At 39.0% G+C, this 13,436-nt stretch overlaps 1 protein-coding gene across 1 annotated transcript in view; it reads right to left on the reverse strand.

The window, feature by feature from the left end:
• Positions 1-13,436, reverse strand: part of LOC146550633 (uncharacterized) — a 34,265-nt gene that overhangs the window by 16,038 nt on the left and 4,791 nt on the right. Inside the window, exons 12-13 of the mRNA XM_085259962.1 lie at positions 13,174-13,341; positions 12,287-13,045 (exon numbers count right to left, since the gene is read on the reverse strand). Coding sequence (XP_085116088.1) covers positions 12,287-13,045; positions 13,174-13,341 — 927 coding nt within the window. The remainder of the gene's footprint in view (positions 1-12,286; positions 13,046-13,173; positions 13,342-13,436) is intronic.

Below are 13,436 nucleotides of genomic sequence, written 5' to 3' on the forward strand. Positions count from 1 at the left end.
TCAGAGAGTAATTTATATTTATCTAAGAATTTGTCTAATCGTTTATTAAACAGGTTTTCTAGGATTTTGGAGAATTGTGGTAGTAAAGAAACAGGCCTGTAATTTGTGAAGTGGCGTCTATCCCCGGTTTTATACAGCGGCACAACTTTAGCTATTTTCATTTTGTTTGGCACTTTTCCCGTCTGAAATGATAAGTTGCAAATATATGTTAGAGGTCCTACAATTCCTTCAATGACCTTCTTGACGATTTTCATGTCAATATCATTACAATCAGTAGACGTTTTATATTTACACATGTGTACAATGTCAATTATTTCTTTTTCCTCCACTGATGTGAGGAACATTGAGTTAGGGTTCCTATCAATCAGGTTTTCACTACATTCTACTGATGGCAGTGACTCAGGAATTTGTTCTGCCAGTTTTGGTCCAATATTTACAAAATAATGATTAAAGCTGTTGACCTTATCAGCAGTGTTTTCCATAATATTGCCATTATCGATAAAGTATTGTGGATAACTTTGTTGTCCAGAATTATTTTTAATGATACCGTTTAAAACATCCCATATTCCTTTCATATTATGTTTATTGTTGTTCAATATTTTACTATAATACTCCTTTCTACATACACGTATAATATTGGTCAACTTATTTTTGTATTTTTTATATTTATTTTCAGCATCTTTTGTTCTTTGTTTTAGGTATTCCCTATAGAGTGTATTTTTCTTTTTACATGCATTTTGTAAACCCTTAGTGAGCCATGGTCTATCTGAATATTTGTGCTTTCTGTTGTATTTTATTGTTGGACAGTTTTTATCGTGCAACTCCATGAATATTCTTAAAAATATGCCATATGCAATATCAATATCAGCTTCTTTGTACACATTGTCCCAGTCCTGATTTAATAGATCGTTCTTAAATGCAGTCATAGTGTCATGGTCCGCGGCCCGGCGTCTGAGGTGCTGATGGGATGCCCACTCCCGTGGGCGTGGCCGCTGACTCCACACCTGCATCCCATCCCAGGCGATCACCAGGTGGACCATTTAATCCTGCCCAGCCTGCTGCTCCACGCCAGTCCGTAATCGTCCTTCAGCGATCACTGCTCGGCGTGTTTTGAGTCACCAGCCTGTCCACCTGCCTGTCCAGAATTTGGATCACGATCAACCCCAGCCGCCTCGCCCTTTCTGGAGCTTCTCCCCACGGACCCTCACCCCTCCCTCCGGTTCCCTTGGCCCCGCTATCATCGTAAGACGCGTACACTACCTCCCCTCGTATGCTGCCGGTTTACCCGCACCCCAATAATCCTTTTTTCTTTTTCTGTTTCAGCCTCCCACGGTCCCGCTCTCGGCGTTTCCTGCGCGATTCTTCTCCCGGTCCCTCGGTTTCTCTGGTTCCGTGCGTTTTCTCCCTTCTACTCTCCCGGGACACTCTCAGTTATAATAAAGTTTATTTTTTCTCTCGTACCGCTGTGTGTGTGTTCTGCTCCTGGGTCCAGCTTGTGTGTTGAACTTCGGTTCTTGACACATAGTTTCTTCTGTCCTTACACGTCTGTATCTCAGTTGTTCTTCATGCTGATTTTTCTTATAATTAGTGTCATAAACTGCATAAACTGGTAGGTGATCACTGATGTCATTAATTAATAATCCGCTCACAATGTTGTTTTCCATATTGTTAGTGAAAATATTGTCAAGTAAGGTGGCACAATGTGGTGTAATTCTGCTAGGCCTGGTTATTTTAGGATGTAAACTCAAACTGTACATAGTGTTTAGGAATTCGTCGGTCATTTTATGCTTTTTTGGATTCAACAGGTCAATATTAAAATCACCACAGATAAACATAACTTTTTGATCTGTTTTAGAGAATATTTCCTCTATGAAGTCATTAAATACTTGAATACTAGAGCCAGGTGTTCTATATATACAGCTAATTATTACATTTTTTTCTTTTTCCTTATAAATTTCAATTGTTATACATTCTAGTAAATTATCAATTACAGTTGTCATACTTTCTACCACCTTGTAGTTTAGGTTTTTATCCACATACACAGCTACTCCCCCTCCACTCTTGTTCCTTCTATTTACAAAATTCACTTCATATCCCTCCAGTCCAAAGTCCATTCCTTTCTCCGCATTGATCCATGTTTCAGAAATGGCAATAATTCCAAATGGATTTGCCAACTCATTTAGATATTCCTTTATATTGTTGAAGTTGGCATACAGACTTCTGCTATTAAAATGGATTATTGATAATTTATTTTCCGTGTTGATGGTGTGCTTAAACTGTTCATCAGTGAAGTAGCAGCAGTTACAGCTGATGTTGTAGAAGAAAACTTTTAAGCTTAAATTTCAAAACTTACATTTAACTACTGATTTTATCTATTGTTCTGATTTTATCTGTTTTGATTTTATATACTGTTTTGTTTGTTTGTTAATTAGTTTGTTTGTTTGCTTGTTTTAATCAATTTTAAATCATGCTTTTTATTTGTTTTTGTTTCTAATGTCTCTGTAAAGCACTTTGAATCACATTGTTGTTGAATTCTGCTATACAGATAAACTTGCCTTGCCTTGCCTTGCCTTATTATTAATAATAACAATAACAATAATAATAATAATAATAATAATAATACATTTTATTTATAGGTGCCTTTAAGACCCCCAAGGTCACCTTACAATAATACAACAATACAATATAATAAAGTATAGCAAAACAAAATTTAAACATAAGGTAAAAAAAAAACAAGCATGAAAGTATATAAACAAGTATAAAAGGGTATGGAGTTCTGAATAGATGGGTTTTGAGACGTGTTTTAAAAGTACAGAGAGAGTTTGTAGTTTGAAGAGCTGGTGGAAGTGCATCTAAAGTCTTGGGGCAGAGCAACTAAAAGTCCTGTTAGAGAATTGTGCATCAATATGGTTGTCATTGTGCAAGATGATTAGATCTTTAGCAAGGTGATTAGATCTTTAGCAAGAATGCTCAGCTCTGTTTTCTAAACACTGGTTCGTTAAAATGTTACGCCATATATGGGGTGACTGAGGATATTGGTGACATCACATGCTCACACATCGCAGACACACACGTCCCATGTTCACAGGTGGGTGTCTTATCTGTCGCATGATTAATGAGATGTTTGTGTAAATACTGATGTTAATAAAAGGACTGTGAGAGGGGTCCCAGAGTTTGGAGTTGGCTGAGATCAGATGAAGAGCTCAGGCTCCCCTTGCAGCAAGTAAAAGACAAAAAGCACTGTGGTCGTACACAAATGATTGGTCTCTGAGCCAGCGGCGTTTAAGTGTTAGACCCAACAGGTCTGTAGTCAGGCATACATATGGAGAAGATCAGATAAATATGGAGGAGCGAGGTTATGAAGCTCTTTGAAAGTAAGAAGCAGGATCTTGAAATTGACACAGAGGTGAATTGGAAGGAAATGGAGCTGTTTAAGGAAGGAAAGGAAATTGGATCGATACTTTGCTTTTATCGTTCAAGTTGAATATGTAGACCTTTTTTCCTTTGGAAAAAATAAACCTCAACCATGCACAATGAAAAATGTCTGAACCTTTTTGTGTGCTCTACAGACAGAAACACTGACATATACCAGGTCGCCAAAAACCCAGTTTCAAAACACATGTAGATCACAGTGATCACAATCACAGTGATATAGTGGTGATTAAAATGTGTTCAGAGATTTCATCTCATAAGTCACGGCACACTACCCTTTCCCCAGTTAGCTGCCTGATTGCCTTTGTAGTGTGGCAGAGCACTTCTGTGAATGAGTGAAAGTGTGAATGTTGAATGTTTTTGTTGAAATATCCAGGCAAGTATATACATGTAAAATGAAAAGATATACGTGTTCAAATAGCGTCAATTAACACACAACTTCAGGTTTTTTAATTTCTATGTGATTATTCTTATAACTAAACAATGAGAACAAGTAGTCTGATGTCCTGTAATCATTATGAAGCTATAATTTGAAATACAATAACACATTAAGTTTTTGAACAAAGTATTGGTATTGGTTGAAAAGGAGACTCTGGGTTGCTGCATCTTGTTGCTGTTTCATCTTAAATTGGTCATGCGATTTTGACGTGCCGGCGTGTCCGTCGACCCCAGTGGGTTAAATAATTTTTTGAATAATAATTTTGAAAAATATTTCTTCATGTCATTATGCAGGCCGCAAGTAGGGGTGACATGGGCTGCAAGATTGAGACCCAGGCATTAGATCCTCTTAATGCATTTTTGTTTGGGTTTCCACTGGCGTGGAATTACCAAAAATAGAGAGGGCATTGCCTAACATATGAAACAGGAAAAGACCGCTGTGTAATTCCTTTATTTGTAACCGTATTCTGAATATCATCATTTTAAATGGTAACTGTAATGGAATACAGTTACTCATATTCTGTATTTCAAATACGTAACGCTGGTACATGTATTCCGTTACTCCCCAGCACTGCTTAGTTGCAACAAGTGGTTATTTGAGTTGCTGTTTCCCTCCTATCTGCTCAAAGCAGTTAGGGCACTTTCCTCTGAGCTTTGATATTAGCAATGCATTTTTAAAATTCATTCATTTATTTATTTATTTATTTATTTATTTATTACAGAGAACTGTCGCTCACTAGATACACAATATTGCCAAAGGTTTTCACTCCCCCACTTAAATCTTGGGCGCAAGCATTTCCCTACATGTTGAACTGTGTATGTGACAAATAAAATCTGAATTTGAACTCTAGCATTTGTGAAAAAATGGGTCATTCTCAGTGAATTCTAGAATGGTACAGCTGTGAACCTTTCTTAGTACTGAATATTCTAGAGACAATTATTAGTGGCAAACAATCAGTGGGGATTTTATGTGATGGGTAATATAAAATAGTGCTCAGATGTTGCCAAGTTTCAGCAGAGTCAATTGTTACAGCCAATGACTTGTCAGATACTTAGACAAATCTGTCTAATCTTCATGTGGCCTCCAGGTTAGCTCAAGAATAATGTGTAGAGAGCTTCATGGAATGGGTTTCCATGGCCAAGCCTTACATCATCAATTGCAATGCAAAGTGTAGGATGTGGTGGTGTAAAGCATGCTGCCAGTAGACTCAAGAGCACTGGAGTGATTAATAACGCTTCTCTGTATACGATCTTGCTCTGGTGGTTGCCAGAAAAACTGTATACGACTGACTGTTGAAGAGACTGAAATCCTCAAAGCCTCATCCGCCTGAGTCGGTCTAAATAAGGTGCTGAATCTTTAGCCGTATAATTATTGGTAAAGTATGGAGTTCTGGAATATATAAAATTTGTTTGCGCTATGGTTATTTTCTTAAAATTCAGGATTATAAATGTAACAAAATAAGTGGAAGTAATCATTCTGTAATGATTCTGAATGAATGAAGTGCAATAGTATCATGAATAGGAGGTGTTTTTGTACAAAGGTCACGATGAACAGTAAAAAAAGGATTTAAGCATGGTGCAACTGGTGTCATTTGGGTCAAAAGTGATTTCAACAGGACTAGGGAAAGGGGAGAGTAAAGTTTGTGAAAGCGTATAAAGTGATGTTTCTCTTAATAAAGAACTGCTCTCCGGATTTTGTCACAAGCAGATGAACCATTTAGAGAGCAAACTCTTCCTCAAAATGTTCCATCTGCTTTGTTTTTAAAGTGAGGAGCACTGAAGGATTAAGCATGGCAAAGCAAATGCCAATCTCCATTTAAAGTCTAATATTGTGGACAATCCTTTTTTTTCTTTTAACTCTTTGTGAAGCATCAAAAGTAAAACTAGGGTATGAATATCACATCTCATAATGCTTCTTACAGGTTGTTCTAGCTCTTAAAATTAACAGATCTCTGGGACCTATTTTCCTGGGCACTAAAGTTTAACCTTGCTATTCACCAAGTCCATAGATGACTCAGGAAAACTGATTTTATAGATGTGGCAGTTGAATGTGCCTACCTTTATGATTGCTCCTGGGTTGCCTCATCTAGATTTATGTGAATTTCCTCACCACCAGCTTAGGCTACGTCTACACTAATCTGGATAAATTTGAAAACGGTGTTTATGTCTAGAAACACTCCGCGTCCACACTATCATTTTCAGTTGTTTTCATCCACACTGAAAAAGCTACGTTCCTGTACTGCGTATGCATGAAACGTCTGCCGTTTATTTACTTTACGGCTCTTTGAAATGTTGCGGCAAAATGTCGAGGAAAAGTGCTGAGTTTTATCTGAAGGTTTCTGGAGCATGTAGAAACTTATATTATTCTTTACAGTTTTTTCTGAATGCTTAAACCCTAACTGTGATTCCTGTAGCACAATCTCTAAAACTATTCAGACTTACAGCAAAACCACTCACTGAGTTTGCAAAACTAAAAGCACAAAAACTGCTTTGCACTCAGTTTGCAATTTTGTAACACACACTTTGCAAAACTGTAGGCACAATTAACTACACAACACTCAATTACCAAATTTCCAACACACTCCTAGCAAAAGTATACACATGTATGGCTATCATTAACACTAATTTGCCAACTGTCTGGCACACTTTCACATGTGAAAACTTTTTTAGATAATTAGTTCACTTTGCAATCAGCCTAAGCACTATAATACAGGTAAGCTGTGTGTGCGGAGTACAATGGAGGGAGCAGAAAGAGTGAGAAGTAAAGGAGGCCGAGGAAGAGGACGTGGAGGTGAAGAAGTAGGATGAAGAGGACGACAAGGACAAGGAGGAGCAAGAGGAAGACGAGGAGGGGGGAGAGGAAGGGTAGGAAGAGTAAGAAATAGAATTGCTGATGACATCAGAGCTACAATAGTGGACCATGTAATCAACCGTGGAATGACCCTGAGGGTAGCTGGCCAACGGGTCCAGCCTAACTCGAGCCGCTACACTGTAGCAAGTACCATAAGGACATCTTGAAATGAGAATCGGTTAGTACAGTCACTTCGCACAAAGATTTGTAGCACTGCCATATGCCAATGAGAAACACACCAATACCATTGACGTAAAAATACTGAAATTGTTACTTTACAGTATCAGAATCAGAATCAGAATACTTTATTGATCCCTGGGGGAAATTATTTTTTTGCTAGATGACCAGATGCTGGGGGCAGAGGAAGCATGTTCACTGCAGACCAAGTAACCCATATAGTCATTATGGCGATTGCAAATAATCCTATACTTGGAAATAAACACTTGTGTTTGTTTTGATGTGTTTGAATAAACACCAGTACTTGAAGTTTGGATCCCTCTATGCTTATGGATCTATGACAGAAGTATGAGCTCAAACTGACATAGCCTACCTTGTGCACAGAGAAAGCAAAAGCCAGATGTGTTTTGTATTCATACCATCAGTGTGCAGTTGGCGCATTGTGTGCTTAGTAGATGATGGCTTGTGTGTACTGTTTGATACGGAAACACCATTTTTACGAAGGTGTGAAGAGTTAATCTAGCTGTGTTTGCTTTTGCAAGAGAACTACAATGTTTTGATTATTGGGTGACAGGTTTTCTTATTTGTGTGAAGAGTTTTGCAAAATTAGCCAATAGTTACAAAAAATGTGCTTAAGCAATCAGAAAAAACTGTAATAGGGCTGTCAAAATTGAGAGCAAACAAACAACTGCTGTACAATGCCGTCCACCATCTTAGTTGAATCGGTCACATGACTGCATCATATGACTAAAATGCGTCATCGTTTTCAAAAGCCTCCGTTTTCGCAGCCCACACTGCGACGCATAAACGGCGTTTTTAAATGTATCCACCTTGGAGAGCGTTTTCAAAAAGCTCAGTTTACCTTGACCAAAAACACCGTCTCAGTGTGGACGGAAGGCCAAAACGGAGAGAAAAATATGCATTTTTAAATGAAAAGTGTGGACTTGGCCTTAGATCAGTTTCTGATAACCTATTAGCATAATATCCCTAGGATCAGTAACACACAGATCCGGTCGAGACTTCCTGTACAGGGGTAACTGGTACCTAACTGAATATATTGTGCCAAGTGTAGATAGGATTTTGGTGTGGGGTAGTTTTATTTAGAAGGAAGGCTTAGACCCTTAGTTCTAGTAAAAGGAACTCTTAATGCTTCAGCATACCAAGACATTTTATGCAATTTCATGATCCCAACTTAGTAGAAATAGTTTCAGGATGACCCCTTACTTTTCCAACATGTTGTACGCCAGTGCAAAAAGCAAGGTCTATAAAGACATGGATGAACAAGTCTAGTGTGGAAATATTTGACAGGCTTGCATCGAGTCCTGACTTCAACCTGATAGAACACCTTTGGGATGAATTAGAGCGGAGACTTTGAGCCAAACCTCCTTTTCCAGTTTCAGTGTCTGATCTCAAAAATGTGCTGCAGAAAGAATGGTCCAAAATGACCATAAACAAACTCCTAAGCATTGTGGAAAGTATTCCCAGAAGATCTGAAGCTATTATAGCTGTAAAGAGTTGGTCGATATTATATTAAGAGGGAAATATCACTCAAGTTCATATGTGTGTGAAGGCAGAATACTTTTGGCAATATAGTGAATATATATATATTTTTTTCAAACCATTATCTGTAAACCCTGGAGCTAGTTGTGCAGGAAGATGTGAGTAGATCAGCATTTTCTTAATTCTTAGACAAATCTGTCTTGCCCCAATAACCATGCCACGTTCAAAGTTACATAAATTACTTTTCTTTCCCATTCTGATGCTAGGCTCTTATAGACTAGAGAATGACAGACTAAGTGGACTGGGTTTACAGTTTTTTACAGACACTAGGACACATTTCTCAATACTTAGGTCACTTTTGCAAAACTCCTCACACAGTGAGCACAACAGAAGTCTATGTGGGCTAAACTGAGGATCAGTTATCATTGTTTTGGCACAAAATGCATTCAATGACTACATCTCTCAAATTTCATGAATTATTTTCTCACTCAGACACAACAACTGCCAAAAATCTTTGTACGTACAGGACATTTTGCATGTACTTACATACTGTTTTCAAAACTGTTAAACTTATGGCCAAAACAATAACATAATGCAAAACTGAATAAGACAGCAAAATTCAACAGCAATATTTTATTGAAACATATTTTACAGTTTTTTCTGAATGCTTAAACCCTAACTGTGATTCCTGTAGCACAATCTCTAAAACTATTCAGACTTATAGCAAAACCACTCACTGAGTTTGCAAAACTAAAAGCACAAAAACTGCTTTGCACTCAGTTTGCAATTTTGTAACACACACTTTGCAAAACTGTAGGCACAATTCACTGCACAACACTCAATTACCAAATTTCCAACACACTCCTAGCAAAAGTATACACATGTATGGCTATCATTAACACTAATTTGCCAACTGTCTGGCACACTTTCACATGTGAAAACTTTTTTAGATAATTAGTTCACTTTGCAATCAGCCTAAGCACTATAATACAGGTAAGCTGTGTGTGCGGAGTACAATGGAGGGAGCAGAAAGAGTGAGAAGTAGAGGAAGCCGAGGAAGAGGACGTGGAGGTGAAGAAGTAGGATGAAGAGGATGACAAGGACAAGGAGGAGCAAGAGGAAGATGAGGAGGGGGGAGAGGAAGATGAGGAGGGGGGAGAGGAAGATGAGGAGGGGGAGAGGAAGGGTAGGAAGAGTAAGAAATAGAATTGCTGATGACATCAGAGCTACAATAGTGGACCATGTAATCAACCGTGGAATGACCCTGAGGGTAGCTGGCCAACGGGTCCAGCCTAACTCGAGCCGCTACACTGTAGCAAGCACTATAAGGACATCTTGAAATGAGAATCGGTTAGTACAGTCACTTCGCACAAAGATTTGTAGCACTGCCATATGCCAATGAGAAACACACCAATACCATTGATGTAAAAATACTGAAATTGTTACTTTACAGAATTGCTAGATGACCAGATGCTGGGGCAGAGGAAGCATGTTCACTGCAGACCAAGTAACCCATATAGTCATTATGGCGATTGCAAATAATCCTATACTTGGAAATAAACACTTGTGTTTGTTTTGATGTGTTTGAATAAACACCAGGGGCCTGTTCTTCGTACCGCGCTAAGTGAGTTAGCTGGATGAGATTGTTGACGATTTCGCGTGATCCTGGATCGTTCGGTTCCCCGAAGCCCATCCGGGACTTGCTGTCATAGCAACAGAGCCGTAAGCGTAAACCTGCTGGGGAGCAGGTTTACTTTATGTAAACAGGATTAGATCGCGGCCACGCAGGTATGTCCGCGTCATTCAGCGATATTCCACCACTGTTTCACCATAAATAAATAACATCAATGTAACTAAAGATAATGCAGCACTTGATCCTTTTATTGATTTCACACAGATACATACAGGTCATTCCCTAAAAAAGGGAAATGTACTATTAACATTCTATTACATGTATGTGATTATTACAGATGTAATTCATATTTCAGAGTAGTAATTGTAAATTACTTCGTGTAATCAAGATGAGAGACCACGGCTATAAAAGCGAAGGTGGATTTGGGAAGTCTGTCGCAGTCATATCCTGTCCGTTTACGCGAGCAACCCATTGCGGAAGGTGCAAGATTGATAAGGAGAGTCCTCAGAATTCAGCGTATATTGCGGGACAGACAGGATCCTTTAGCTCAGCGCGACAGTGTGCTCATAGAGAGATATCGATTTTCCCGTGAGGGTATTATTCACTTAACCAACTTGTTGATGAGGGGGTGCAGGACCACCACCTGTCTTTTTTTTTGCTCTGCCCTTTTCTTGGTTGCTGTTATGAACAAACAAACAGAGTATTCCAGGGTCTCTTTCCAAGAGACGACAAGCAATATAAGTGATAAATATTACCATTCTGTAGAATATTCTTATATTTCACTTTTACTTGTTCCCATGTTCTAGTGGGTCCTGTTGTGGCTCTCATGTGAAAGGGGATATAATATAACATATTATAATATAATATAATGTAATATAATATTGGATAATATGGTGTGATATGATAAATCTACCCTACCGCCTACTGGTGTTGGCCAGAGGGGCCGATGGCGCAATATGGCAGCCTGGCTTCTGTCAGTCTGCCCCAGGGCAGCTGTGGCTACAACCGTAGCTGCCTCCACCAGTGTGTGAATGTGAGAGTGAATGAATAGTGGCATTGTAAAGCGCTTTGGGTACCTTGAAAAGCGCTATATAAATCCACTCCATTATTATTGAATTACTTACGAGTTTGATTTGTCAGCAACTTTCTGCCAGCCCTCTCTCCTTGCTTTTGCAGCCTTTGCAGTGTTCCCTTGCGTTTTAATTAAACTCTGAAACTCCTGAAATCCCTCACTCAAGAGTTCTTGCTCTGCTGCCGAAAAATACCGAGCGCGCTCCTTCGACATTTTCGCCGACCAATCAAAGGGTTGCCGATCAATGTTTCTACTATCGATGCGTAGCCCCTGTTGGGCCACCCAGTGATCTCACATTACTTCATCCAGCTATACTAATCGTCAACAACAGGTGTGTTCGGGGAACCGGAATAGCGAGCTCAGAGTTAGCGCGATGATTTGGTCTTGGATGTTTCATTTGATCTTGGATGTAGTAAGCGACGTACGAAGCACAGGGCCCAGTACTTGAAGTTTGGATCCCTCCATGCTTATGGATCTATGACAGAAGTATGAGCTCAAACTGACATAGCCTATCTTGTGCACAGAGAAAGCAAAAGCCAGATGTGTTTTGTATTCATACCATCAATGTGCAGTTGGCGCATTGTGTGCTTAGTAGATGATGGCTTGTGTGTACTGTTTGATACGGAAACACCATTTTTACGAAGGTATGAAGAGTTAATCTAGCTGTGTTTGCTTTTGCAAGAGAACTACAATGTTTTGATTATTGGGTGACAGGTTTTCTTATTTGTGTGAAGAGTTTTGCAAAATTAGCCAATAGTTACAAAAAATGTGCTTAAGCAATCAGAAAAAACTGTAAATCTAAAAATGCAGTTTAACCAGCCACAGCTGATTCTCATTGTAGATGAACATCTACACAGGTGTTACTCCTTCAATTTTTCAACTCCTTCAATTCTGGCATGCCAGAAGATTCTTTCCTAGGTGTATTGCCCTAGATGACATAAGATGTGATGTGGATGGGAACCTGTGGCCAAATGGAGAAGACCGAGTAGATTAGCATTACTATTGTATGTGTATCAGTGGATGGTGTGTATACAAATTCTTGTATTTTGGGATTACTTAGTGCAAAAAACTAAAAATACATAAACAAATATTGACGAATTCTGCGAATTATGTGAAAATTGAATGACACAAAGATGGGGCTAATTGAGACTTACAGCAGTGCTAACATTTCTGAAAAAAACACTGTTTGGATTATTGTATGTGTCACTAAATTCCACATTTATGGTCAATTGATCTGTTGTAACAGAAGCAGTAGTTGGTGTTATTGTAGTAGTTGTGTTTGCTGTTGTTGTTGTAGTTGACATCGCTGTGGTTGTAGTAGTTGGCACTCTTGTAGTACTCGAAACCCGTGTTGTTGTTGTGTCTGTCGTTGGTGTGGTTGTATTTGGCATCAGAATTGTTGTATTGGTTAGAATTGGTGTTGGTGCAGTTGTTGGTAATGGTTTTGTTGTAGTAGGATCTGGTGTAGTTGTGTTTGGAATCAGTGTTGTTGTGTTTAGCATTGGTGTTGTTGTAGTAGGATCTGGTGTTGTTGTGTTTAGCATTGGTGTTGTTATAGTAGGGTCTGGTGTTGTTGTGTTTAGCATTGGTGTTGTAGTAGTAGGATCTGGTGTTGTTGTGTTTGGCATTGGTGTTGTAGTTGTAGGATCTGGTGTTGTTGTGTTTGGCATTGGTGTTGTAGTTGTAGGATCTGGTGTTGTTGTGTTTAGCATTGGTGTTGTAGTAGTAGGATCTGGTGTTGTTGTGTTTGGCATTGGTGTTGTAGTTGTAGGATCTGGTGTTGTTGTGTTTGGCATTGGTGTTGTAGTTGTAGGATCTGGTGTTGTTGTGTTTGGCATTGGTGTTGTAGTTGTAGGATCTGGTGTTGTTGTGTTTAGCATTGGTGTTGTAGTTGTAGGATCTGGTGTTGTTGTGTTTGGCATTGGTGGACAGGGAATGATATCTGTGGAGAAACATTCAAGAATTCCTTATATTGTTTTAGTGACACGGAGAACACTCATGACGCAAACTTGATGAATTTAAAGTGAATAAAAAAAATACATCTTGTTATAAAAACGACAAGGTCCTTACTTGTGACTGGTTCACAGAATTCTCCATCAGGAGGAAATCCCTTTATGCAATCACAGGTTTGTGAGGTAACATTACTGCATGCGCCGTACTCATCACACTTGCCACATGACCAAGCAAACTGGTCTTCACACTGACACTGGAGTCCTCCAGTGGAGTTTGGATAGCACCCTTTTCAAGACATTTAAAAGAATAACAAAACACAGTTCACAAGTCATACAGCACCATATGAACAGCATTAAATGTGTTGGAGTGTTGGAAGTCAA

Source organism: Mchenga conophoros, linkage group LG20 (assembly GCF_057382185.1).
Source record: "Mchenga conophoros isolate Kocher_MC1m ecotype Shallow Benthic linkage group LG20, M_conophoros_male_GT1.1, whole genome shotgun sequence".
In the NCBI taxonomy this organism is placed as follows: domain Eukaryota; kingdom Metazoa; phylum Chordata; class Actinopteri; order Cichliformes; family Cichlidae; genus Mchenga; species Mchenga conophoros.